The sequence below is a fragment of the Serinus canaria genome, chromosome 26, assembly GCF_022539315.1.
Source record: "Serinus canaria isolate serCan28SL12 chromosome 26, serCan2020, whole genome shotgun sequence".
Lineage (NCBI taxonomy): Eukaryota > Metazoa > Chordata > Aves > Passeriformes > Fringillidae > Serinus > Serinus canaria.
Window position 1 is genome coordinate 4,298,432 of NC_066339.1, and position 27,023 is coordinate 4,325,454.

The following is a 27,023-nucleotide window of genomic DNA, read 5'->3' on the forward strand; positions in this document are numbered from 1 at the left end:
GGGCAGCTGCCCTTGGCACAGCCCAGGGTGCAGCAGGGGCTCCTCTCCGTGGCCCAGAGCTGCAGGGCACAGACCTGGCAGCGACAGTGGCAGCAGGTCCCTCCCTGAGCGTGCAAGTCCCCCCTGGGTTTTCCAGCAGAGGTGGCACTCGGGCACAGTGCCAGGAGCAGGCCAGGCAGGTGGCCCTGTGGCTTTAGGAAGCAAACCCCTGGGCAAGGAGCTCCAGGAGCTGGTGGGGACAGGGACAGGCTGGGAGCACACGGGGCAGAGCCAGCCCTGAGTGACCAACACGGCTCTGGTTTTATTTCCGAGTACAGGAACAAACCCAAGTGTCCCGGTGCTGGTGGCAGTGACAGCACAGGGCGCTCAGTCCAATCTGTGGGCACAGCCTGTCCCAGTGACAGCTCGGAGCAGCAGGATGGATCCTGGAGGGATGCTCCAACTGCATCCAGCAGCCTCCCAGCCTCCAGCCCTTCCCCGCTCACTCCATGGCCACCGCCTGCTCCCCCTCCACATCCCTGGTCCCGGAGTTCATCAGCTCCCGGCGGATCTCGGGCGAGATCTGGGGGTGGCTGTGGAACTTGAGCAGCTCCAGCAAGGCCTCCTTCTGCTCCGAGGACAGGTCCTCCTTGTAGCGCTGCGCCAGGGCCAGCAGGCTCTGGTGCCACAGCACGGGCAGCAGGCGCTGCTCCCTGCGGAAGGCCAGGAAGTGGAAGACCAGAGCGTCGAGCACGCGGAAGGGCAGCGCGTACTTCTTGTCGATGAGCAGGCGCAGGAAGATGCTGTTGGCACCGCTGTACTGCATCTCGGCCAGCTTCAGCAGCGCTGCGCTGGGGCAGGGACAGGGACGGCTCAGGGGGCGGGACAGGGGACACCGGACAGCCAAGGGGGGGGTGGAGTCATGGGGACACGGGACAGGTCAGGGGGTGGAGTCATGGGGACACGGGACAGGTCAGGGGACAGGGACATGGGATAGGTCAGGGGACAGGGACATGGGAGAGGTCAGGGGGTGGAGTCATGGGGACATGGGACAGGTCAGGGGACAGGGACATGGGAGAGGTCAGGGGGTGGAGTCATGGGGACATGGGACAGGTCAGGGGACAGGGACACGGGACATGGGACAGGTCGGGGGTGGAGTCATGGGGACATGGGACAGGTCAGGGGGTGGAGTCATGGGGACACAGGATAGGTCAGGGGTCAGGGACATGAGAGAGGTCAGGGGACAGGGACACGGGATAGGTCAGGGGACAGGGACACTGGAGAGGTCAGGGGCCACGGGAGAGGTCAGGGGGGTCAGAGGATGGAGCCACAGGGACATGGGAGAGGTGAGAGGTCAGGGACACAGGAGAGGTCAGGGGACAGGGGACAAGTCAGGGGATGGAGTCATGGGGACACGGGAGCAGTCAAGGGTCAGGGGACAGTGACACGGGAGAGGTCAGGGGTCAGGGGATGGAGCCACAGGGACATGGGAGAGGTCAGGGGACAGACAGGGGACAGGGACACTGGAGAGGTGACAGGTCAGGGGACAGGGATGTGGTGATACGGGGACATGGACACAGGAGTCAACAGGGGACAGGGACATGGGAGCGGTGAGGGGTCAGGGACACAGGAGAGGTGACGAGTCATGGGGGCTCGAGCCACAGGGACACAGGTGGGGCCAGGCAGGAGCCATGGGGACAGAAGAGGGACCACAGGGGTCTCAGGGGGAACTGGACTGGACCATGGAGCACTCAGGCACAAAGCTGAGCCTTGAACCTCAACCCCAGAGGGAGCTGAGTGACCCCTCACCCCCTGCAGGGGCTGCAGAGGCTGAGGGCTGGATCCAAAACGCTTCCCAGGGTCCCTGGAGGAGAAGCTCTTCCCCCTCCCCAGCCCCTCAGGGCCTCACCTGGAGTGCAGGACGGGGATGGAGCACTTGGTGAGGATGCTGCCGATGATGATGGCCTCCCTGAGCGTGCAGGTGCCGGACTCGCACAGGGGGATGAGGATCCCTGGGAATGGGAGCAGTCAGGCACACAGCACCTCCACCCACAGGCAGAACCCTGGCGGCTCAGCCCCTTCCCCCTAGAAACCCCCACCCTTGCAGCAGCAGCTGGACACCCCCTGCCATGCACCTGCCCCTCAGGCGGCCAGCCAAGCCCCAGAGGAGACCCTGCAGGACCCCTACCCTTGAACCAGGCTGCTGGCTTGAACAGAGCCTTCTTCAGAGCCATGTACAGGTGGAAGTTGAGCCGCTTGTACTCGGCGATGTCGTCCCGGATCCGCGGCAGCAGCACCAGGTTGTAGAACCTCTGGGCCATCCTCTCCTTCAGGTTGGAGGAAAATATCCTGGGATCAGCAAAGCACGAAGGGATGGATGAGGAAAGGAGGCCAAATGGGCAGGTTGGTGTTTTGTAAATCTGATTTTGGTTATGGGAATAAAAACCCCAAAAATGCCATGCCAGAGGGTCCCTGAGGTGACCTTACCTGGTGGCCTGGTACATGGCAGCAGCTGTCCACGCCTCTGGCTCAGTGATGTAGAGGATCTGCTCCCAGTTGGACAAGGCAGGAATGATTTTAAATGCCTTGGGGAGCTTCCCACTCCTGTACTTGGACAACACCTTCAAAGACAGGGACAGGGGCCAGGCTGTGACTGGGGGAAGTGACAGCAGGGACAAGAGCGCGTTGTCACCTCAGGGTGGTGGCTGTGGGTTTGGATGTTCCATCCTCACCTCCCTGACACCCCTGTAGACCTCCAGGACACGGGGGTCGAGCTGAGGCATGGGGCAGCCCGAGAGCTCCGACAGCGCCGTCTCCACCTCCGTCTGCTTCTCCGTGATCTTCTCCATGATGATATCGGCCAGTGTGCGCCTGGGGCAGGAGGGACAGCGTCAGTGGGACACTGGAGGGCTGGCAGGGGACAGGGGCACTGGGGACACGGGAGGGCTGGCACGGGACAGGGGCAGTGGGGACATGGGAAGGCAGGCACGGGACAGGGGCAGTGGGGACATGGGAAGGCAGGCAGGGGACAGGGGCAGTGGGAACACAGGAGGGCTGGCAGGGGACAGGGGCAATGGGGACATGGGAGGGCTGGCAGGGGAGAGGGGCAAGCCAGGGGCAGACAAGGGAGGGGGGCGAGCTGGGGTGTGTGCATGGACCGGTGGGACAATCGGGGGTCGCAGGGGGATGACACGATGGGATCACATCACATGGGATGGGGGCGAGCTGGGGGCTGACACGGGACAGGGATTGGGACAGGACGAGAGGTGAACCGGGGGTCGCAGGGGGCTGACACCGAACAGGGCACAGCCGGTGCAGGGAGGCGGCCCCCGCCCGGTGCACTCACCTCAGCGGCGGGTTCTTGTTCATGAACATCTCGATGGCTTTCTCGTCCTCGGGGTCCACCTCCACCTCCCCGCCGTAGTCCCCGCTCCGTCCCGCGGCCGCCGCCGCCTTCTCCAGCGAGGGCCATTCCTCATCATCCTCCGAGTCCGAGCCGGGACCTGCGGGGAGCGGCGCTGGCTCAGCCCGGGGCCGCGCACCCTCGGGGGTTCCCCGGGAGTTACCGGGGGCTCACCGAGAACCGCGCTGCGCTGCCGGGGGGCTGCGGGCGCTCCGGGGCCGTGCTCGGCCTCCAGCTCCTCCTGCTGCCGCCGCGCCTGCTCCAGGATGCGCCGGGACAGCCGTGCGTCCACGAAGCCGCCATCGCCGCCCGGCTCCTCCGCCCCGCCGGGACCCCCGCGCTTCTCCCGCGCCCGCAGCCGCGGGGCCGCGTCCTGCAGGATCTGCTCGGCCAAGGGCAGCGCCGGGGCCGGGCCGGAGCCCCGAGCCCGCCGGGCCTTGGGCATCGCGGCGGAACCGGGGGACAGCGGGCCCCGAGCGGGCGGCGACACGTGGGATCTGCCCCCGCCTTTTCCGGGGCGGCTCCGCCTCTTCCCGGTGACAGTGACCCCGCCCGTTCCGGTGGTGGCACCGGCACCATGGGGGTCACCTGGTGAGAGCGGGGGGCTCCGGGACGGGGGGAAGGCACCGGGAAGGGCTCCTGGAATGGGGAACGGCACCGGGATAGACTCGTGGAATGGGGGGGTCTGAACCGGGACAGACTCCTGGAATGGGGGGGTCTGAACCGGGACAGACTCCTGGAATGGGGGGGTCTGAACCGGGACAGACTCCTGGAATGGGGGGGTCTGAACCGGGATAGATTCCTGGAATAGGGGGGCGGACCCGAGAGGGCTCCCGGCGCGGACAGCCCCGGGGACACGGGGAAGATCTCCGGGCGGAGGATGCGGAGCAGTCCCGGGGACGCGGGCAGGGCCCGGCGGTGTCGCGGCGGGTCCGTGAGCCCCGGTCCGTGTCGCAGCGTGTCGCAGGTGCCGGTGGCCGAGGGCAAGAGCGTGCAGCAGACGGTGGAGCTGCTGGCGCGGCGGCTGGAGGCGCTGGGCGCGGAGAAGCAGGGCACGTTCGGCGTGGACTGCGAGACCTATCACACGGCGGCCACGCTGGGCACACAGGGTCAGCAGGGCGCGGCAGACCTTCCCCAGACTCCTCTTTCCCTTTTCCTTCCCGTCCTTTTCCTCCTTCTCCTTCCCCACCTTCCCTGGAGGTGCCTGGATCTGATGCTGGTTGATGAGGTTTAGGGGTTTAGGAGTCACAGTGGACTGGCTGATCTTGAAGGTCTCTTCCAACTTCCATTAGTCGATTCTTCAATTCCTTCTTCCCTTTTCCTTTCCCCTCTTCCCCTCTTTTTTTTCCCTTTTCCCTCCTGCCCTGGATCCCCACATCCCTTCCAGGCACTGATGTGACTGATGTTCACCACTGAGCCCTTGTTCCCAGCCAGACCCATTGGAATCTTCCAGAGCAGCTTTTTCCTGCTTTTCTGGCAGCTGGAACGTGGAGGAGAGGCCGAGCCCAGGCTCCCTGTGGGCAGTGGGTGGGAGGTGGGTGCTCCTGGGGCTCTCCTTTCACCTCACCCCGAGCTGTGCTGGTGTTTTATCCCGGTGCTGCCGAAGATTTCTTTTCCCCTGTAAATTTCCATTAGAAAATCCAAGCTCTTCCCTGAATGGATACCACAACAAAAACGTGAGGATCCAGAATTAAAGCAAGGAGGAGGAGAGGCAGGAAGAGGAGCTACTTTAAGGCAGGAATTCAGTTTTCCAGCCCAAGAGGCAGGAAGAGGAGCTGCTTTAAGGCAGGAATTCGGTTTTCCAGCACAAGAGGCAGGAAGAGGAGCTGCTTTAAGGCAGGAATTCGGTTTTCCAGCACAAGAGGCAGGAAGAGGAGCTGCTTTAAGGCAGGAATTTGGTTTTCCAGCCCAAGAGTCAGGAGGAGAGCTACTTTAAGGCAGGAATTCAGTTTTCCAGCCCAAGAGGCAAGAGGAGGAGCTGCTTTAAGGAGGGAATTCAGTTTTCCAGCCCCACTCCTCGCTGTCATTCCAGGGCAGACAGGGAAGCTGATGTACGTCATGCACAACTCCGAGTACCCCCTGAGCTGCTTTGCCCTCTTTGAGAACGGGCCCTGCCTGGTGGCCGATGCCAACTTTGACACCCTCATGGTGAAGCTCAAGGGCTTCTTCCAGAACGCCAAGGCCAACAAGATCGAGAGCCGCGGCACCCGCTACCAGTACTGCGACTTCCTGGTGAAGCTGGGCACGGTCACCATGGGCCCCAGTGCCAGGGGCATCTCCGTGGAGGTGAGAGCCCTTTGGGAATGTGGGGATGGGCAGGGGATTCCGTGGGAGATGCTGGAGGGGGTTTAGGGGTGATTGAATTGAGGGTGTCTGAAGCGAGCCGGCGGAGAAGATGGAGAGAGGTGATTTAGGTAGGTGGAATTCTGCTCCTATGAGCATCCCTCCAAACCTGTAGGGATGTGTTCCCAGGTGGAATTCTACTCCTATGAGCAGCTCCAAGCCTGCAGGGCTGTGTTCCCAGGTGGAATAGTGCCCCTGCCACCATCCCCAGGGCTCTGGGCTGTGTTCCCAGGTGGAATAGTGCCCCTACTGTCATCTCCAGGGAGTCTGGGCTGTGTTCCCAGGTGGAATATTGTCCTTCCTGCCAGCTCCAAGCCTGCAGGGCTGTGTTCCCAGGTGGAATGCTGCCCCTGTGTGTCACCTCCAGGGCTCTGGGCTGTGTTCCCAGGTGCAATACTGCCCCTGTGAGCTGCTCCAAGCCTGCAGGGCTGTGTATTCCCAGGTGGAATGCTGCCCCTGTGAGCTGCTCCAAGCCTGCAGGGCTGTGTATTCCCAGGTGGAATACTGCCCCTGTGAGCTGCTCCAAGCCTGCAGGGCTGTGTTCCCAGGTGGAATAGTGCCCCTGTGAGCTGCTCCAAGCCTGCAGGGCTGTGTGTTCCCAGGTGGAATACTGCCCCTGTGTGATCGCCAACGACTGCTGGAACCTGCTGATGGAGTTCATGCAGAGCTTCATGGGCAGCCACACGCCCGGGATCCCGTCGGTGTTTGGCTCCAAGCACGACAGCACCTACAGCCCCGGGGACACCATGGTGCAGTACATGGAGCTCTTCAACAAGATCCGCAAGCAGCAGCAGGTGCCCGTGGCTGGCATCAGGTGAGGGGCATCCCCTGCAGCTCCTGCCTGCACCAGCAGTTCCTCCCAAATTGTGCCACGGGAGTTTTTCCTTCTGGAGCTTTTCCCCGTTTCCAAGCTGTGCCCGGTGTGATTCTGGGTGTCCTCCACGGTTTGGGATTCCTGGATCCATTGGTTCTGTGGTTTTTGGGACAGTGTTTCGTGCAGGGAAAAGAGAAGTTACAGACATCGCTTACATTTCTATTTTTTTATGTCCACTTTGGTGTTTTGTTGCATTTCATCCCAATAAAAGGATGGATTTTGGGAGGAGTTGTCCCTGCACAGTCAGGTTTGTGTTGTAAATTTCCAGCCTTCCCTTGGATTTGCAACCCAGGAATTGTCTAATTTTCCTCTTCTTACCTTGCCTTCATCCTCTGTGGGTGATGGGAATATCAGAATCTGCTGCCTGCCTTGGATCCATTGGTTCTGTGTTTTTTTGGACAGTGTTTTGTGCAGGGAAAAGAGAAATGCCACAAAGTTACAGACATCTCTTAAATTTTTGGTTTTTTATACGCACATTAGTGTTTTGTTGTATTTCATCCCAATAAAAGGATGGATTTTGTGAGGAGTTGTCCCTGCAGTGGATTTGCTTTATGCTACCAAAAAGCAAACATTTCCCTGTGAAAAAAAATCCAGGAATTCTCTAATTTTCCTCTTCCTGGCACATTTTTACCTTGCCTTCATCCTCTGTGGGTGATGGCAATGCCAAAATCTGCTGCCTCCCTCACCACCTCAGGGACCCTTTGGGGTGTCCCCCCATCACCTCAGGGACCCTTTGGGGTGTCCCCCCATCACCTCAGGGTCCCTTTGGGTTGTCCCCCCATCACCTCAGGGACCCTTTGGGGTGTCCCCCCATGACCTCAGGGACCCTTTGGGGTGTCCCCTCATCACCTCAGGGACCCTTTGCGGTGTCCCCTCATTACTTAGGGGTCACCACCACACTCCCCTCCATGGTCTCCCCATCACCTCAGGAACCCTTTAGGGTTCCCCCTCAGGGTCTTCATCACCTCAGAACTCCCTTCTTCCCCCCGGGGTGCCCCCTCATCGCCTCAGGATCTCCATGTCAAGGCATCCATCCCTCAAAGCCTTCCCTTGTGCCCCCCCCTCACCTCAGGGACCCCCGTGGGGCGCGCCCCCGCCATCACCTCAGCACCCCCCTCACCTCAGGGACCCCGAGGGGTCCCTCCCACCCCACGCCACCCCCTCGGGGGCCCCCGCGCCGCCCCTTTAAGAGCCTCTTTGTCTCCCAGACACCCTTATTTACCCTCCCGAGCCTCAACCGAACTTCGGCCCCGCGATTCACAAAGCCCGGTACGTCACGGGCGGGGGCGGGACTCGAATCCGCGCCGGCCCGCCCCCCCCGGCGCCCATTGAACAGCGCCCCCTGCCGCCTGCGCAGACTGCGTACGCCCCGACACCGCTCTGCGCGCCGCGGCGTACGCTACGCCGGCGGGGTGCGTACGCTGCGCAAGCAGCTTAAACACCCGCGGTCTTAGCCTGTGTGCCGCGCTACGCAATCGGCGTAAGAGGCGGAGAGGAGGTGGGTGTTGGCATTGACTGGCATGCGCTCCAGCCAATGGAAGAGCGGGGCGGGGCGCGGTGGCCAATGGGCGGGGAGGGGGAGTGTCCGGCCGGGGCGTCTCGCGCTGGGTGACAGCTCGCGCGTGCTGGTGATGGCGGTAAATAAAGGGGACGGGGGGGCGAGGGGAGGTGGGGGGGGACACACGGGACGCGACCCCTCCTGAGGGCACAGAGGGACCGAGGGCTGGGGGGATATGGGGGCTGAGGAGGAGGAGAGGAGGGGTCTTCGGTACTCCCCCCCTCAAAGGGACACCCCCCCCCCGTCCTCCGTGGTGGGGCTGAGGCGGACCCCGCTACGCTCCCCCCTCATCCCTCACGGGGGTCGCCGCCTTTGTGTGCGGGCGGGACCCCCGCGCCGGGCTCGGCGGCTCCGCAACTTTGCCTTTGTTGAGGGAACATCCTCCCCTCTCCACGTTCCCCCCCTCATCCTCGGGATCACTCCCACCTCTCCAGACTCCCCCTTTATCCTCCCCTTCCTAAAATCCCCCCAAATCCTCCTTCCACCTCCTCCTTGCCGGGACCCTCTCCCCCTTCGCCGGGGCCGTGAGGGGTGCTGGGGGTCGTGGCTTTGCTGGGAAGGGGAAAAAAAAACCAAAACCTTTAAAAAACTCCCTTTAAACCTCCGTGCTGAGCTGGAACGGGGAAAGGGCAGGAAAACGGGGAAATTCGGTGCGGGTTTGTGTTTATTTAGGAAAAAAAAACAACCCTAAAAAGCCGTGCGTTTGTGTCCCCAAGAGGGGGGGAAGAGCTGAACTTAATCCGGGGGAGGGCTTGGCAGCAAAACTGCTCCAAAATCCCCCTTTTTAAACCTCCAAGGGGGTCTCCCCTTTGCCACGAGGGCTCCGGGAGCCTGGGGAATCACGGGTCAGGGATAAGCGAGCCCTTAAAAACGGGAATCCGGCGTAATTTTAAGGGAAAAAAAAATCCCCCGTTAATCGCTTTACACGTAGGGAACGAGCCCGATCCTTGTGTCAGAGCAGCTCCGGGTGGAACGGCGTGGGGAGAGCATCCCGTTATCCCGAAATCTTGGAGCTGGGAGAGTGGGAAGTTGTCTTTACTTTGCGGAGTTTTTTTTTTTTTTTTTTTTTGCTGTAGTTTTTAGTCAGGGAGAGATGCCTGGAGTGGCTGGGCTCGTCTGGTGTGAAACGAGGCAAAATTTGGTCCTTTCACGCTCCGCTGCCTCGGGGAAGATGCTCCTGGAGCCCAGGGATGGAGGTGGAGATTCCAGGGAAAGCGGATGGATTTCAGCGGGGATTTTTCCTGGAGTTTTCAGGCGTTCTTGTGAGGGGGAAAAAAAAAAAAAAGGCAGAAAGCAGCGGATTAAAAGGGATGATTTGTAGGCAAAAAATAAAGTGTTGTGGAGGGGGCTGAGAGCTGAGGAAATGTGGCTGGGATGTGGGGATGAGGATGGGAGAAAGAGCTGGAGGATGAGAGGGGATAAACTAGTGGAATTGTGAATTAAAAACTCCCCGTGGATGCGAGCAGTGTGGATTAAATTTGGATTAAATGACGTGTTGGGAGCTGCCCCGTGTGGAATTTTCACCAAAATTTGGCTGTTCTGCCTTGGGCAGCTGCCCTGGGGGAGCTCCTGTGGTTTATGCAGGGTCAGAGAGGTTGGGTGATGTTTAAAAACCCAAAAAGGAGAAGGCAACAAAAGCGTTTGGTGTTTTTAATTGCCTGGAGAACGGGCTGGGCGCAGATATTTGGGAGTGATGTGCCAAGTGTGAGCAGCATTTGATGTCTCTGTGCTTTCAGCAAACCATAAATGTGCATTTATCCCTCCCCTGATCATTCTCCCAGTGAATACGAGCTGACTCCAAGTGGAAAAGGGTGTTTTGAAGTTGGCAGATTTTTTTTTTTTTTTTCTTCCAGCGTGGAATAATTCCGGGTTTTGTGCAAGCTGGGTTTGTTACAAGAGAATTTTGCTTGTTCAGGAGCAGGGCTTGGACAATAGTCACACATGCAACGGGTTAGGGGCTAGAAAAGAGCCAAAAAAGCCCAAACTGGGGATTTTTTTTTGGCTGTTGTGTGGCCAAGGATTGTTAGGAAGGAATCTCTTGCTGCAATTCCTGCCGAGATTCCGGCTCCATGTGGTCCAAGCCTTGTGAGGATGGAGAAATTTGGGACCAGCCTCGTGTTCTGGGGCTGGGAGTGGTGACAACTGCTCAGTGGGGACAGAAAAAAGCACATTCAGGTTCTGGGTGGCTGGGTTTTTTTTTGTTTTTGGAGAGGATTTCTTGTGGCTGCTGCAGCTCTGCCCACATCACACGCTGCAGGTCGTTTTCCTCTGTGCTAAACACACTCACTTGTTAATTATTATTTTTAAGCAGCCCTCTGTTGTCTCAGCACCTCTGAACACGTGACAAGAAGCACTTGCTCAGCACCAAAAGTGGTTTATTCAGTATAAAGGACTGAAAATGCCTTTTAGATCCTGGTTTTTTTTCCCTTTTTTCCCCCCCTTCCTTAACTGTTTTTATACTGAAATATCACAGGGCTCGTAAAGTGAAATTTTAATGTTTTCTCAGCCCTCAGAAGATGTTAATGGATTGATTTAGAACAGCTAGTAAATGGAAATAATTCAAAATCATACAAAATTCTAAAAAAATCCTACAAAATTCAGCTGCTGGTGTGGAAGTGTGGATTCCTTCCCGAGTGTTTTTAGTTTTGGGGAAGCCTGGAAGGTTTTCTGAAGTTGACCCTAGCTCTGAGGCAGAACAAAACCGAGGGGTTTGGTTTAAAATGGTTATAAATAAACAGAGAAATAATAAATAAGTTGCCTGACAGCTCTGACTGTAAGTGGGAGCAGTGGCTGAGGTCAGGAGGAATGGGGAGATGGGGTTGTTTAAAGGTCTCCCCTCCAACCCTTGATTTTCTGCAGGAATCCTCTCCGGTGAGAATGAGAACTTCTCTCACTCTGTTTAACAACATTTGTGGTTTTCAGCTTGAATATTTCATCAAGGGTTGAGTTTGTTGCTGGGATTTTTATTTTTTTTATTTTCCCTTTGGGGAATGAAACCTTGGGAGATGTTTTTATCTCAGCAGCCTGATATTCATAAATCCTTCACCCTTCCCAAACCCCTTCACCTTCCCAAAATCTTCAGGCTTCCCAAACCCTTCACCTTTCCCAGAATCTTCCCCTTTCTCAAGCCCTTTCACCCTTTCCCAAAATCTTCACACTTCCCCAAATCCCATCACCCTTTCCCACAATCTTCCCCTTTCTCAAACCCTTTCAGCCTTTCCCAAAATCTTCCCCTTTCCCAAACCCCTTCACCCTTCCCAAAATCTTCCCCTTTCCCAAACCTTCTCCCCCAGACTCTTGTCTAAAAAAAGCCCCCCTTGAATTCCAGTGAAAGAAGGAGGACCCTCATTAGTGTCAAACCCTTAACGAGCCTTTGCTCCTGAGGATGCTGAGCAAACCCAAATTGTGGAACAGAAATGATTTAAAAGTCCCATTCAGAGCTGAGGATATCTCACTTGTTGGCTGATGTTTCCCTGTGTGCCCACAAATTCTCTTCACTTTGGGGTTTTGGGAGGTTTCAGCTCCAGGATGGATCAGGTGAGGGGAATTCCAGAGCACCCCATGAGAACAAAACAGATGAAAAGGGAGAGGAGGTAAAACTGGAGGTGAGGTTCTGCCCTTTGCCAGGGTTTTTGGGGTGGAATTTTAGGTGAGCTAAAGCTGATTATTTGTCTGTTTGCTGTAATTGGTATCCTGCTGCGCTGAGGAAAATTCAGATTAAAACCCACTGTTCTGCTGGCTGTGAAAGGAAAAAATAATTCCCTTTTTGCAACAGCGTGAAGGAGTGTCTGTAGTAGGCAGAAAAGAACACAAAGCTGCCAAGTTTATATGTTTTTCCTAATTGTTGTTAATGAGCTTTTAGCTTGCAAGATGATAATGAGGAGCACGTGAGCTGTTACACCTCCAGCTGGTGACAAATCAGCTGAAATCCCTCAGAAAACAGCAAATTGTTGGGACCCACCTTGAGATTTTTGAAAGAACACTGGCTAGGTGAGTTCCTTTAATTAGCTAATTATGTGATTATTCACTGAGAAGTCTGGCTTTGCTGAGGGAGTAAAAAAATACCTGAAAACCAGGAGCTGTTCTTGTTCCTCCCCACGGCGCTCCCACTTCTCTCCTCTCTCTGCTGGGCTCTGGAATTCAGATTTCAGCTGCTTTTCCAAATGGAGACAGAGAGCTGCAATCCAGGGATGTGACAGCTCCAAGTTCCTCTGAAATGTGTCTTGTGTAACGTGTCAGTCGTGACAAATGGACTATTTAAAGAAAGGTTCTGACTGAGGAGGTGTTTTTGCAGCAGTTTTAAGGAGTTTGCTGACTGAAATGCCAAAGCACATCCTCAGGAATCCCCCCACAAGGCTGGGATCTCTAAATAACTTGGATTTTAAAGGAAATAATTGGTTGGGGGGGATGGTGTAGACCACAAAAATATTCTAGATTTACAAGAAAATGGCATTAATTATGCTGAAAAAATGCCATTATTAGAATGGCATTAATTATTCTGAAAAAAACAATCCATGTAAAACTCAGTTATTCTTTAAAAAACCCCTGAAATCAGCTGTTTATTCCCTGGAGTTGTGAGAAAGAGCCCTGAGCTTGGATTTAATGATGTTTAATCATTCTTTCAAAAACACAAAGGAGGCACTAAAAGCTGTTCAGCTGAGCTAGAAAGAACTAAGAGCTCTAAGTGAGGTTCAAAAGTGATTTAGTTGCAGAGGTAAATCCATAATCCCACCAGTCAGGAGTTAATCTGTCATCAGACTAAGACTAGAAGCAAATCTATTTAACTAAGAATAGTTAATTCACCTGAAGCAGAGCAGGGATGGAGATCCTGCTCAGCAGAGTTTGTTTGGAGGAAATAAAAAATATTCATGATGGAGAGAGGAAACAGCAAGTGGCTTTCAAAAAGGGGAAAAAAAATCTCCTTTGGAATTTGTTCTGCTTTTTTCCTGCACTTCCCAGGATGGCTGGATCTGCTGGTTTGGATAATGTGGAAATAAATCAGAAATAGGAAGGAAATATCCTGGTTATCCTAAAATTAGAAGGGTTTAGGAACAGCTTTTTGTGGCATCAAACCCAAATTTACCTCTCCCTCCTCACTCTCCTTGTCCTGTTGTTGTTTCATCTGAGGACAAATTGAAGGGATGAACTTTAACCTCTTAGGAGGATAATTTATTAAAATAACAGATGCTGCAGGACGGGGCCTGGCTTGATCTGCAGCTCTTAAGGAAGATTAACAACCTGAGAGTTCACAAATCAGGGTCCTGCTCCCACCTCGGCCTGTGGGCAGGACAAAGGCACCACTCACATCCTGCAATCCACAAATAAAAAAGGATTTCAGCCCACTATCAGCAAATCAGGAATAATTTTAGATTTGAACAAGTGAATTTCTTCTTTTTGTACCAAAATATAGAGGCACAAACCTCGGGCAGGGCTGGGGCTGAAAAGACAAATTTTGGTTTTATTTTATTTTGAACAAATTTTATTTCAAATTTAGTTTTAGTGGTTTAGTTTTTATTTCAGATCTCTGTTTGGATGAGCAGGGATTGCTGCCTGGATTGGCTTTTCCCAGCACAGAGCAGGCCCAGCAGCTGAGCAGGAGAAGAGGATGTGTAAATCCCTTAATTCTTTGTTGGCAAGAAAACACAGAAGCCCTTGGTGGAGCCCCAGGGTCCAAGTGGAGGGCTCAGAGATTTTCTATTTCCAGAGCTGGGCACACAGCAGCTCTCTCCACGTGGGAATGTGGGAATTCTTATGGATCCTGTCCAGAAATCCCTTTGAGCACCTTGGGCTTTGCTGGGCAGACAAATCAAACACCAAACCCCTCCCTGTGCTGGGAGAAATTGCATAATTGGCTGTGATTTCCTCTTTTTTACCCATTTATAACAATTTCTGCTGTTGTAAAACCCAGAGAAAAATTTCTGCTGTTACGCAAACCCACAGAAAATTTTCTGCTGTTCTGCCTCACTCATTTAGGGTTAAAAACCCCAAATAATTGATTGGCAAAGCAGATGCTGGAGAGGGCTGTGAAAACTTGGTGTTATTTTTGTCTGGGGCTCCTGAAAGCATCAGAGGCTCCTTCCCTGCCCAGAGCCCACAATTCCCTGTGGAATTGTGCTCTCCTCTTTTCCTTCTCCCTGGGGAGAGTCAGGCAGGGCCTGCTGGGGCTTGGTGGCCTCTGCCACCTCCCTGGGACCAGATCTGCTCCCAGGATGGGCTCCTGCCTAATCCAGCAGGGATTTCACCAGCCTGGAGCTGAGTTTTGTTCCAAAAAGAGCAGCAGAGGAGTGCCCAGAAGTCAGCAAGTGCTGCCTGCTGTAATCCCTCTTTGTGTCTGGCACAAAGGGATCCTGCCAGAGGCTGGGATTCCACTGCTGCCACAGGAGCCCGAGGTGCTGCAGCTGCCAAACTTCCCCTCCTCCCTGTGCCAGGGGTTCATTTCGCTGGAATTCCCCTTTTTGAGACAGAATTTGGGAATGCTGGAGGTGCTCCAGGTCGGAGCACAACCAGCTCAGGTCTGCATTCAATCCTAGAATGGCTGAAACTGGAAAAGACCTTTAAGGTGATCAGGTGGGATTGGAGTAGGATTTTCCCTGTGGAAAGGCTGATTTTTGGGATTTGCAGTCCATCATCTGTGAAGTGTCTCAGCTCTGGATGTGTTGTTTTCCTGGTAAATGGGATGTGCTTGGTGGGATGAGAATGGTTCAAGAGTGTGGGGAAAAGCAAAAATGCTTCCAGCAGGCTGGAAAATTTGGGATTTGTGTGGCTGGCTGTGATTTAAAGGAATGATAAAAAAAGTAGGAATCTGAGGGAAGGCTGCTGATCTCTGCTCCTGCTTTGTCACCTTGGGGTGATTTGGTTTCACCTACTTTAAATTTTCAAAATTCTAAACTCATGTGGCAGTGCAAACACACAGCTCATCCCTTTATGGAGTGAAGGATTTCACCTCCTCTTTGCCTTTTCCATGATTATTTCCAAACCCTGCTCCATTCCCAGGGATCTTCAGGAATGTCAATAGAAGACACATGTGCAGCTCTTTGTGTGGAGTTGGAATTCCAGCTCTTGGAAGAGGCCAAGGCTTTTGGTGGAGTCATAAATTTCCCTCCTAACCAACCCAGAAGGAGTTTGGTGCCTTCTCTGACTCCTTGGAATTCACCAGGAGAAGCAGAGGGAAGTGATTTTTTTCCACCAGGAACAGCAAAAAAAGGGCAGGATTGGGTTATTTTATCCAGATTTTCCTATAGTGTTGCAAAAAAAAAAAAGATTAAAAACAACCCCCAAATGTGCTTTATTTAATGTGACACCAATTCCCAATGGTTCTGTGCTTCACTTCTGCCATCCCCAGGAGGGGGGTGAAGGAATGAGTGGAAAAACCTGAGCTTCCCACCTGTCCTGGCAGATGCTTGCCAGGAGTTTGTGCTCTTTTATTTATTCTGGAATCACCTTTTGGACAAATAAAAGCAGCATCATTCCAGGGTTGAACACCCAGCACCTCTCCTGGCCCCTGGATTAGGTTTTTTTTTTTTTTTTTTTGGTTTCTTGCAGATTTATTTAGAAAAAGAAAGTGGCTGCTGTCACCAGATGCCTGCAGATGGCTTTAATCAGGTTCCAAACGTGCAACAATGGCACAAAGGAGCAGAAGGAGCTCGGGTGGTTTCTTGTAACTCTCTTTTAGGGGCAGCAGCCAAATTGTTCCTGCTGCAGTTGGTTCTGGGAGCTGTTAGAGGAGCTCACTGTGAGGTTTTTTTCCAGGATTCTGAGCCATGCAAGGCAGGAAAGTGGGGTTTGCCCCAGTGTTTAAGTGATTTACAAGGTGAGAAGTTTTCAAATAGCCTCTAAAATGTTATTAGCTGAACTAATACCCCCAGTTTGCTTTTATTCCCTGGGGGGGGGCGGGGTTCACTTTTACTCATCTTTAATGGATTGCAGTGCTCCAAGTGATTCCTTCTCCCTCTTTTTCTTCCCCATCTCCATGCAGAGCATCCAAGTGGTTCCTTCTCCCTCTTTTCACTTATCCCTATTTTCCCTTCTCCCTCTTTTTGCTTTCTCCCTCTTTTTCCTCCCTTTTTCATTTCCCTTCTCCCTCTTTTCCCCTTCTCCCTCTTTTTCCCTTCTCCCTCTTTTCCCCTCTTTCTCTTTCTTTCCCCTTCTCCCTCTTTTTCCTTCTCCCTCTTTTTCCTCCCTCTTTTCTTTTCCCTTCTCCCTCTTTTTCCCTTCTCCCTCTTTTTCCTCCCTTTTTTCTTTCCCCTTCTCCATATTTCTTTTCCTTTCTCCCTCTTTCTTTTCCTTTCTCCCTCTTTTTTCCTTCTCCCTCTTTCCCCCTTTTCCCCCTTTTTCCTCCCTTTTTCTTTTCCCTTCTTACTCTTTTCCCTTCTCCCTCTTTTCCCTTCTCCCTCTTTTTCCTCGCTTTTTCTTTCCCCTTCTCCCTCTTTTTATCCCTTTTTTCTTTCCCCTTCTCCCTATTTCTTTTCCCTTCTCCCTCTTTTTCCCTTCCCCCTCTTTTTCCCTTCTCCCTCTTTTCCCTCCCCATCCCTTCTCTGGAAAAGATCTAAGTAAGTGAGAAAAGGAAGATTTTATAGAGATTCCTTAAAATCAGCTTTTATGGAAAAAAAACCAACAAGCCCAAGAGTTAAACCTGATAATTACAAAGAGCAGAGCTCTGAGTGTTTCTTTCCAGAGCTTTTGCAATCCCAGGTGTTCATTCCCCATCCCTAAATCCTGGTGTTGCTCATGGCTTGTCCCATCCAGTTTGGGATTTCTGGGGCAGCTCCTGCCCTGTGATCTGTGCCAGGTTTGTTTTGAGGTTTGTTTTTCCCTCACCTCGTGCCTGTGTTTACAGCTCCTGACTCACAAATCCTGTTCCCCTTTAATCCCAGGAGGAGATTGGCACAGAGTGTTTGTGTGCATGTGGAAAAGAGAGGAAAACTTCTCTCCTCAGTCCTGTGCCAGCTTTTCCAGGGATTATTTCACACTCTGGTGTGCAGAGCTGGACCTGCAGCTGCTCCAGCTGCCTTTGGAACGTGGGAGAATTTATTCCAATCCTTTTTTTTTTCATGGAAAGAGTCAAAAATCTGAGTCAGCAGGAGAAATGTGAAGAACTCTGGTGGGTGGAGAAGCTTCACTTTCGAGGGAAAACCTCTCATCCAAGTGGTTTGGGGTTAAACAAACACAATTCCTTCCTAACATTCAGATGTGGAATTATGGCCTGGATTTGTGAGGGAATTATCTGTGAATACCTAAAAAAGAGAAGAGGGGAATATCAAATGCAGCATCAAAGGTGCTTTTGTGCTGGGAATTCCTGAATTTGGACATGACAAAGCTGCTTTGTCAGCTGGCTGAGGTGCTTGGAATCCCTTCCCTTTTTCAAGCAGGAAATCTCCTGGCCCAGCACAGGAAAAGCCAGAGCAGTTGACAAAAGGCTGCTGATTTATCTCCTGCATTGTCACACAGGATTCCTTCCTCTGGTTTTATTTTATTTTATTTTTAATTCCCTGGATCTGCTGTGGGAGTGATTTCCTGAGACAAACCCAGCAGCTCTTCCTCCTTGGGAATTGAGGAGAAATTCAATGTTTTTTGAAAATCACATTTCACAGAACCCATGAGCAACTAGCTGTTTGATGAATCCCTAAAAAATTCTGTCCTTCAGGCCTATTTTTTGTTCCAAAGTAGAAATTTGATGTGCTGGGGAGGCTGAAGGGTTAAATTCCCCACACTGTCGCATATGGCAGTGAGCAGAATCACAGATGTTGATGATACAACATAATTAGTATTCTTTTATGTAAATGAAGGCTGTCAGTGTTACCACAGTGTCTGCACTCCTGCAAGCTGGAATTTCTGCCACTTGCTCTCACTGAGGTGAAGGATTCTAAATAAAATTCCAGGATTTTTATATCCACACCTGAGGGGGAAAATTAAGAGGAAAGAGGAGGAAAAGCAGCTCAGGGAGGGAAAAAGGTGAGGAAGAGATTGTTCCAAGTTGGAAAAAAGAGACCAAATCAATCCTTTGTTTAGGTGAGGATTTCCAAAATCCTTTCCTCATCCTGGGATTTGGGAGGGAGTGAGCCCAGCCCAGGGGAATTTCTGAGCTGGTTTAAATAAAAACCTCAGTGGTTCTTTGGGTGCTGAAGTGGCCACTTGAGCTTTCAGTGGAGTCCAAGAGAAAGAACTGAAGAGCTTTGATATTTCTCTAAGAGATTCCATCCTCCACAGCAATAGCACGGATAAAGGTGGTAATTAAAGCAAATTTGTGTCATTTGAGGCCACTAAAAATGCATTTCCTTCACCTGGCCAGCTCCCTGCCCACCCATGCAGTGAGGGCTCAGTCCCTGCCTCAAAGCTTTGGCAAGGGTTTGACTTTGCACCTCATAAAATGATGTTTTAACCACACATCCTGTGTGCCAGGCCCCTGTGTAACTAACTTCATTCAGATCTGCTTTTCCATTCTCTTCTATCTCTGTTTTTTTCCCAATTTTTCCCATTTTTTTCTCCTCTCTGGTTATTTTGTTGCACTTTGCACCTGCCAGCTCCTCATTGCTTCCTTTTTATTGTTTGAAAAAGCACCTAGAACTGAAATTTAACTGAGCACAGCTTTTCTTTTTTTGATCTTTCCCCCTTCTCCTCCCTCTGTCTCTCACCAGGCAATTGAAGCAGCCAAAAATCCAAGTGATCACAGGAGGGCCACATTTTTTCCTCCTGTTTATTTCTTTTTTTTGACTCCCATTTTTTCCCTCTGCCATATGTTGGGTCACCCACTACAAAAGCCTCACCATGAAGAGGCTCCATGTGATCAGCAGATTTTTTACAGCCCTGCTCAAATAAAAAAAAAATGAAAGCAGGGAGTGAAATGGAATGGAATTTTGGGTGTGAGAATTCGGGATCCTGGGGGTAATTCCAGAGAATTCTTTCTGGGATAAATGAGTTCTGCACTGAGGGGTTAATGATGCTCCTGCCAGCATTCCAGCCTTGCTTTCTGTGCATCACCAGGACATTTTCCCCTCTCTCTCCAGGGCTTTGAAGCTGCCTGGCCATGAGGAGTTCCCAGTAATTAAATTCTCCAGGACAGTGGGAGGATGATGGGGCTGCTGCGCTCCCGGGACGCGGCGGGGCCGAGGAGAGGATGTGTGAGCTGCACCCTGTGAGTAGCCTGGGGATCTGACCCTTCCTTCTGCCCCAGAGCCTTGGAGGGACTGGGAAAGGATCCACAGTTCACTGGGCATCTTCTGTCCAACTGGAATTCTCCTAAGGCACAGAAGATGGACATCTTCTGTCCATCTTCTGTGCCTTAGGAATTTGGCTTTTCATACATTTGTAATCCTGTAATTCTCTAGTGGTGGAGGAGAGGATGTGTGAGCTACACCCTGTGAGTAGCCTGGCTCTGACCCCTCCTTCTGCCCCCAGAGCCTTGGAGGGACTGGGAAAGGATCCACAGTTCACTGGGCATCTTCTGTCAAACCAATCTTTTATTAAGATTTAGGATTTTAGCTTTTCATACATTTATAGTCCTGTAATTCTTTAGTGTATGACTCTAAACTCCATATCCAGAGTCAGCTGCTGCTTTCCCATTTTGACACAATTCCTCTCCAGACCTGGGAGTCAAGGACACCTCAGTGCCTCAGACCCTGAGAGATGTGAACAAAACTGAGCTGGGGGAGCAAACTTGGGGTCAGTGGCTTCATTACCTGAAGCTCTAATTGGCAGATTAAGGTTCGAATGTGGGGAGTTTGGGGTGTCCTGTGCAGGGCCAGGAGTCAGATTTGGTGACCCTTTTTGTCTCCTTCCAGCTGGGGTTATCCCATAACCCTACAATGACATTTCCAATCCACATTGCAGCTCTCCAACCCTTTTCCTTGGGGTTTTTGCCCCCCAAGGTTGGAGCAGCAACTCCTCCTGTGAGACACGGAAAGATGCAAATGTGGGGAATTTGGGATGTCCTGTTCTGGAGTAGGAGTCAGATTTGATGATCCTAATCCTTGCAATTATCCTACAAGGAGATCTCAAATCCATGTCACAGCTCTAAAATTCTTTCCCTTGTGTTTTTTCCCCCTGAGGTTGGAGCAGCAACTCCTCCTGTGAGACACGGACAGATGCAAATGTGGGGAATTTTGAATGTTGTGTGCAGGGCCAGGGGTCAGATTTGATGATCTTAACCCTAACCCTATCCCCTCCCTTCCAATGACCCTACAAGGAGATTTCTGCTGCCTGTCACAGCTCTAAAACCCTTTCCCTTGTGTTTTTTGCCCCCGAGGTCGGAGCAGCAACTCCTCCTGTGAGACATGGATAGATGCAAACATGTGGGGCGGCTACGACTCGCCCAGGACCACTCGATCCTGAACCCCCAGAAGTGGCAGTGCGTGGACTGCCACACCACCGAGTCCCTCTGGGCCTGCCTCAAGTGCTCCCACGTGGCCTGCGGGCGCTACATCGAGGAGCACGCCCTGAGGCACTTCCAGGAGACCCGGCACCCCTTGGCCATGGAAGTGCACGAGCTCTACGTCTTCTGTTACCTCTGCCAGGATTACGTCCTCAATGACAACCCCGAGGGTGACCTGAAGCTGCTGAGGAGCTCCCTGTCGGCCATCAAGGGGCAGAGGAGCGGGAGGACGCTGCGCTCCATGGCGCTGGCCGAGGATGCCTGGAGGAGGAGGAGCCCCCAGGGCCAGTCCCAGATGCTCACGGCGCTGTGGCACCGGCGCCAGGCCCTGCTGGCGAGGGCTCTGCGCACCTGGTTCCACAAGAGCTCCCGGGGACAGCTGAAACTGAAGGAGAAAAAACAGATGGAGGAGCTGGAGAAGAAGAAGGAGGCGGCTCGGCAGCGGAGGCAGGAGATGAAGAGGCAGCTCCTGGAGGAGCTGGCCAGCACTCCCCCCAGGAAGAGTGCCAGGCTGCTGTCCCACGTGCACAGGGAGAGCTTGATCCCAAGGAAATTCAGGGAGGTGGCCACAGCTTCCCCTACCTCAAGGCAGGTGCAGAGCAGCAGATTGAAGCAGTTCTACTCCATCCGGCGGCAGCCCCTGATGACGCCCGGGGTGACGGGGCTGAGGAACCTGGGCAACACTTGTTACATGAACTCCATCCTGCAGGTGCTCAGCCACCTCCAGAAGTTCCGAGAATGTTTCTTGACTCTTGATCTCTGTGAAACAGAAGAACTTTTAGCTAAAACTGTGAACGGGAGGGCCAGGATGCCTGGCAAGCTGGCGAACGGGGCCGCTGCTAACGAGCCGGGGAAGCCTGACAAGGTTCAGAGCTCTCCGGCCGGCTTGAACGGGGGCTCCTCCATCAGCCGCAGCTTGGAGCTGATCCAGCCCAAGGAGCCCAGCTCCAAGCATATCTCCCTGTGCCACGAGCTGCACACCCTGTTCAGGGTGATGTGGTCTGGCAAGTGGGCCCTGGTGTCCCCGTTTGCCATGCTGCACTCCGTGTGGAGCCTGATCCCGGCCTTCCGCGGCTACGACCAGCAGGACGCGCAGGAGTTCCTGTGCGAGCTCCTGGACAAGGTGCAGCAGGAGCTCGAGTCCGAGGGCAGCAGGCGCAGGATCCTCATCCCCTTCTCGCAGAGGAAGCTCACCAAGCAGGTCCTCAAGGTGGTCAACACCATTTTCCACGGGCAGTTGCTCAGCCAGGTATGGAATTGCTTTTCCACAGGGATCAGCTGGAGCCGTTCACACCGAGGAGCAAAGGCTCTGCATGCTGAGGATCCCATTTAGGAATCTCTTAGGAATTCCCAATTCCTGAGGGAAAAAATCCCTTGAATTGCCACCATTTCCATCCTTGCCACATTTAGCACAAATTCACTTCAGTTGTGCCACTTGTGGATGAGACCTGCACAAGCACAGAAGTCCTGAGCCCCTGGTTTTAGGCTGTTAATGTGTTTGGTCCTGAGGTTTTAGACTTTGAATGTGTTTGGTCCTGAGGTTTTAGGCTTTAAGTGTGTTTAGTCCTCAGGTTTTAGGCTTTGAATGTGTTTGGTCCTGAGGTTTTAGGCTTTGAATGTGTTTTTAAGGTGCCTTTGCTTTCTCTTTCTTTTGCTTCTTTCTGATGTTGTTTCTGTGCCTGGAAAGAACATGATGAGGCTGGACAAAAATATATATATATAAAGCTAAAACCTGAGGCATCACCTGTGGTGATTTGGGGTGTGCTGGGCAGGGCCAGGAGTCAGATGTGATGATCCTAACCGAGGCCCCCTTCCAATGACCCTACTAGGAGATTTCAGATCCATGTTACAACACTAAAACCCTTTTCCCTTGTGGTTTTTGCCCCCCAAAGCAGCAACAGCTCCTGTGAGATATGGATGGATGCATATGTGGTGATTTGGGGTGTGCTGGGCAGGGCCAGGAGTCAGATTTGATGGCCCTTCCACTTGGGGAAGGCCCAAAGTGGTGAGAATTCCCTGCATTTCAGATTCCACCACAAAGCCAGCTGTGTGTGTCCCTGTGTCCCTGTCCCAGGTCACCTGCAGGACGTGCAACTACAAATCCAACACGGTGGAGCCCTTCTGGGACCTTTCCCTGGAGTTCCCAGAGCGGTACCATGCCCTGGAGAAGGGCATCCTGCCCGTGCCCCAGGCTGAGTGCCTGCTCACTGAGATGTTGGCCAAATTCACCGAGACAGAAGCCCTGGAGGGGAGGATCTACGCCTGTGACCAGTGCAACAGTGAGTGCCACCACCCCCTGGCACTGCCCCCTGCCCCTGCAGGGTGGGAAAGCATCATTGCTGAGTGGGTGTGCTTGGAACTGAGCCTGGAATAAATCCTGCCCCAGAAATTGGGGGAGTTCAGCTTCGGCTTAACTCGGTTTGCTTTGGTTCTCTGGGAGGAAAAAGAAATGAAATGAATTTTAATACTTGGGAATTAAATAGCTGAGGAATTCTGAATGGCATTTAAGGAATTCTGAATGATTTGTAAGGAATTCTGAATGGCTGAGGAATTGTGAATGGCTGTTAAGGAATTCTGAATGATTTGTAAGGAATTTTGAATGGCTGAGGAATTCTGAATGGCTTTTAAGGAATTCTGAATGGCTCAGGAATTCTAGATCAATAAGAGATTTAAAATGGCTTTTAAGGAATTCTGAATGATTTTTAAAGAATTCTGGATGATTTTTAAGGAATTCTGAATGATTTTTAAGGAATTCTAAATGGCTTTTAAGGAATTCTGAATGGCTTTTAAGGAATTTTAAATGGCTCAGGAATTCTAGATCAATAAGAGATTTAAAATGACTTTTGAGGAATTCTGAATGATTTTTAAGGAATTTTGATAGGCTTTTAAGGAATTCTGAATGGCTGAGGAATTCTGAATGGTTTTTAAGGAATTCTGAGTGGCTCAGGAAGCATTTTCCAGCTGGAAGGAGTCAGGGCAAAGGCCCCAAGTGCCAGGAGCAGTGTGGGCACTGCTGCCAGAGCTGCTGCAGGAGCTGGGGCTGTACAAATCCAATTAACAGGTGCAGTGCTAATTGGGATCTCTGACAGCCACCTGGCCCCTTCTGCTCCAGCCTTTCCTGGGGAGAGGAGGGAGGAATTCTTCCTCTTTTCCAGCTTTGCCATTGCTGGGAGCATTTTTTAAATGATTCTGTGAGAAACTCAAAGTAGCAGAGAGAATAAAATATGGAATATTTGTGAGCTGGAATTCTTCTGCTGGAACTGCTGCAGCCCAGGAAATCTTTGGCTCAACATTCCAACAGGAAAAACTCAGATTTGTCACTGAGAGGTGACAAATGTTTGTGTGATGGGGAGAAAGAAATTCTGAAATGTTTTTTCCTGCTGGAAAACAAACAAACAAACAAACATTTCACCCTGTGCAGGTTTTTCTCTTTGGGGAATTAACAGGATCCTGATAATTTTTGCCTTGGGGGGGGTTTGGGGTTTTTTTTTTGGCAGGCAAACGGCGAAAATCTTCTCCCAAACCTCTTGTTCTGAGCGAAGCTAAAAAGCAGTTGCTGATCTACAGACTACCTCAGGTCCTCCGGCTGCACCTTAAACGCTTCAGGTGAGGCACTGAGCCCTGGATTTTGGGGGAAAAATGACCAAAAATGGGACTTGAAATGCCCTCGGTTCCTGCTAAAAGCAGCTGTGTAACTCCTGAGCCGTCACATCAGTGAAACCCCCTCGTGTTGCCTCTTTGCAGGGTTTTTTTTCTCTGTCAAAATTTAATATTTTGTGCATTTTAATCCTTCATTTCTTTTGGGTTTTACTGGAGTTTGCAGGCAGCTCGGGAGGAGAAGTCAGTGAGCTGAGTGAAAGGTGGGAGACTGAGAGGGTTCAGTGCCAATATTGGCTGTTTACCTGTGGAACAGAAAGCAGAAAAATTTTCCTCAAAACGTGAGGAAAAGTCTCTGAGGTGTTTAGGGTGGGTTTATGGGTAGCACTGAGGATTTTAAAGGTGGTCAGAGGAGAAATCTGCCTCAAAAATACCCCACCTAAAACAAGAAATATCAATGGCAGGGGGAGACCCCACCTAAAATAAAAGTTTTTAATGGCAAAGGGAGATTTTGGGGTGAAACCCCCAGATTTGGTGGCACTGAGCACCCTGAGTGTGGGGTTTGTGTGGGGTGGGGGTTCCTGCGGGGGATTTTGGGACAAAACCCCTGGATTTGGTGGCATTGAGCACTCTGAGTGTGGGATTTGTGTATTTGGGGGGTTCCTGCAGGGGATTTTGGTTCAAACCCCCAGACTGGGTTCTCCTGAGCACCCTGAGTGTGGGATTTGTGTGTTTGGTAGGTTTTTGCAGGGGATTTTGGTTCAAACCCCCAGATTTGGTTCTGCTGAGCCCCCTGAGTGTGGGATTTGTGTGTTTGGGGGGTTTTTGCAGGGGATTTTGGTTCAAACCCCCAGATTTGATTCTCCTGAGCCCCCTGAGTGTGGGATTTGTGTATTTGGTGGGTTTTTGTAGGGGATTTTGGTTCAAACCCCCAGATTTGATTCTCCTGAGCATCCTGAGTGTGGGATTTGTGTGTGGGATGTTCCTTCAGGAGATTTTGGTTCAAAACCCCCAGACTGGGTTCTCCTGAGCACCCTGAGTGTGGGATTTGTGTATTTGGTGGGTTTTTGTAGGGGATTTTGGTTCAAAACCCCCAGACTGGGTTCTCCTGAGCACCCTGAGTGTGGGATTTGTGTGTTTGGTGGGTTTTTGCAGGGGATTTTGGTTCAAACCCCCAGATTTGGTTATGCCGAGCCCCCTGAGTGTGGGATTTGTGTGTGGGGTGTTCCTTCAGGAGATTTTGGTTCAAACCCCCAGATTTGATTCTGCTGAGCCCCCTGAGTGTGGGATTTGTGTGTTTGGTGGGTTTTTGCAGGGGATTTTGGTTCAAACCCCCAGACTGGGTTCTGCTGAGCCCCCTGAGCACAGGATTTATGTGTTTGGTGGGTTTTTGCAGGGGATTTTGGTTCAAACCCCCAGATTTGATTCTCCTGAGCATCCTGAGTGTGGGATTTGTGTGTGGGATGTTCCTTCAGGAGATTTTGGTTCAAAACCCCCAGACTGGGTTCTGCTGATCCCCCTGAGCACAGGATTTGTGTTTGCAGGTGGTCTGAGCGCAATCACCGTGAGAAGATCGGGGTCCATGTCCTCTTTGAGCAGGTATTAAACATGGAACCTTACTGCTGCAGGGACTCTCTGCCCTCCCTTGCCACAGAGACCTGTGTCTATGACCTCTCAGCTGTGGTGATGCATCACGGGAAGGGGTTTGGCTCAGGACACTACACAGCCTATTGCTACAACACGGAGGGAGGTGCGTGAGCTGGCCCCGGGCAAATCCCCTCCCAACCCTCTCCCCTTCCTCACATCCCTTGGCTTTTCCCTCCCTTGGAATCCTTCCCCAGGATTCCAGTTCCTTGGGATCCACTCCCTGCCCTTCAGTGGTTTGTTTTCCTCACTGTATTATTTTTTGTTATTTTTTAAAATATTTTTCTTGTCATTTATTTTTGCTTTTTTTTGGGTTTTTTTTTTTTTTTTTTTTTTCCCTGGGAATGGTGGGAATTCTTCATTCTGCCAAAGCTGCTGCAGCTGGGTTTGCTCAGGATCCTGGGGATTGAGGAGATGAACAGAAAGTGTTTTGAGGCTGGAAAAACAGGAACTATTCATGAGCAACATCCGCAGGGGGCTGGGAGATCCCAGCAGCTGGATCAGGACAGGCTCTGCCTTCCTGGCTGCACAAATTGGGAATTTTTGGCTGCCTGATTCAGCTTTTGGGCTGATTAAATGATGTTTTGATATTCCTAAGGCACCCCAAAAATTATATCTTAAAAATTAAATTTAAATTATATTTTAAAAATATATGAAAAGTGATATTTAAAAAGTCTATTTAAAACTATATTTTAAATTTATGTAAAAGTTATATTAAATAATCTTTATAATATATATTTCTAATATTTATGCAATAATATATTTAACCAGTTGTGTTACCATTATATTTATATTAAAATATATTGAAAATGATATTAAAACCATTTTCCAGCTAACAGGAGAAGTCAGAGTTGCCTTTTCTCCTGTGGATGTTTCCTGTGAGCAGTTCCAAAATCCACAGGGATCCTGCCTCAGCTGAGAGGGTTTTTTTTCCCTTTTCCCAGGTTTTTGGGTGCACTGCAATGACTCCAAACTGAATGTATGTAGCGTGGAGGAGGTGTGCAAGACCCAGGCCTACATCCTCTTCTACACTCAGAGAACGCTGCAGGACAAAGCAGGAATCCCAGAAAAACAACTCCAAACTCAGGTGTTTGCCACCCAAAACCAGTGACAAGGACACAAAAGTGACATTCCCACCAGGGGAAACACTCCCAGCTGCTTTTGGGAACTTCTGGGGTTCATCTTCCCCTGATTTGGGGGGAAGCTGCAGGGATGGGATCAGGGCGGGGATGGGATCGGGGCAGGGACGGGATCAGGG

General features: G+C 51.7%; 3 protein-coding genes across 5 annotated transcripts; 2 read left to right on the plus strand and 1 right to left on the minus strand.

The window, feature by feature from the left end:
* Positions 1–277: 277 nt before the first annotated feature.
* Positions 278–3,882, minus strand: BYSL (bystin like). The gene is made up of 7 exons (XM_030231947.2): positions 3,557–3,882; positions 3,326–3,482; positions 2,712–2,850; positions 2,467–2,600; positions 2,168–2,328; positions 1,889–1,991; positions 278–830 (listed from the first exon to the last, which is right to left on the minus strand). The coding sequence occupies exons 1-7, from the start codon at positions 3,825–3,827 to the stop codon at positions 482–484; spliced, it is 1,314 nt and encodes a 437-aa protein (XP_030087807.2). The 5' UTR covers positions 3,828–3,882; the 3' UTR covers positions 278–481.
* MED20 (mediator complex subunit 20) lies at positions 3,878–7,125 on the plus strand. 2 transcript variants are annotated; one of them, XM_050984996.1, is made up of 4 exons: positions 3,878–3,973; positions 4,340–4,491; positions 5,415–5,668; positions 6,328–7,125. In XM_050984996.1, the coding sequence occupies exons 1-4, from the start codon at positions 3,960–3,962 to the stop codon at positions 6,541–6,543; spliced, it is 636 nt and encodes a 211-aa protein (XP_050840953.1). In that variant the 5' UTR covers positions 3,878–3,959; the 3' UTR covers positions 6,544–7,125. The 2 variants fall into 2 exon arrangements, with proteins under 2 accessions (XP_050840953.1, XP_050840952.1); XM_050984995.1 differs by lacking the exon at positions 4,340–4,491 and having other exon boundaries at positions 3,911–3,973.
* Positions 7,126–8,162: 1,037 nt separating this feature from the next.
* On the plus strand, positions 8,163–26,989 carry USP49 (ubiquitin specific peptidase 49). Of its 2 annotated transcripts, none has more exons than XM_009098378.4 (7): positions 8,163–8,236; positions 19,161–19,288; positions 20,399–21,773; positions 22,599–22,803; positions 24,022–24,130; positions 25,666–25,871; positions 26,710–26,989. In XM_009098378.4, the coding sequence occupies exons 3-7, from the start codon at positions 20,427–20,429 to the stop codon at positions 26,874–26,876; spliced, it is 2,034 nt and encodes a 677-aa protein (XP_009096626.1). In that variant the 5' UTR covers positions 8,163–8,236; positions 19,161–19,288; positions 20,399–20,426; the 3' UTR covers positions 26,877–26,989. The 2 variants fall into 2 exon arrangements, with proteins under 2 accessions (XP_009096626.1, XP_018778987.1); XM_018923442.3 differs by having other exon boundaries at positions 25,666–25,720; positions 26,710–26,882.
* The last annotated feature ends 34 nt before the right edge of the window (positions 26,990–27,023 follow it).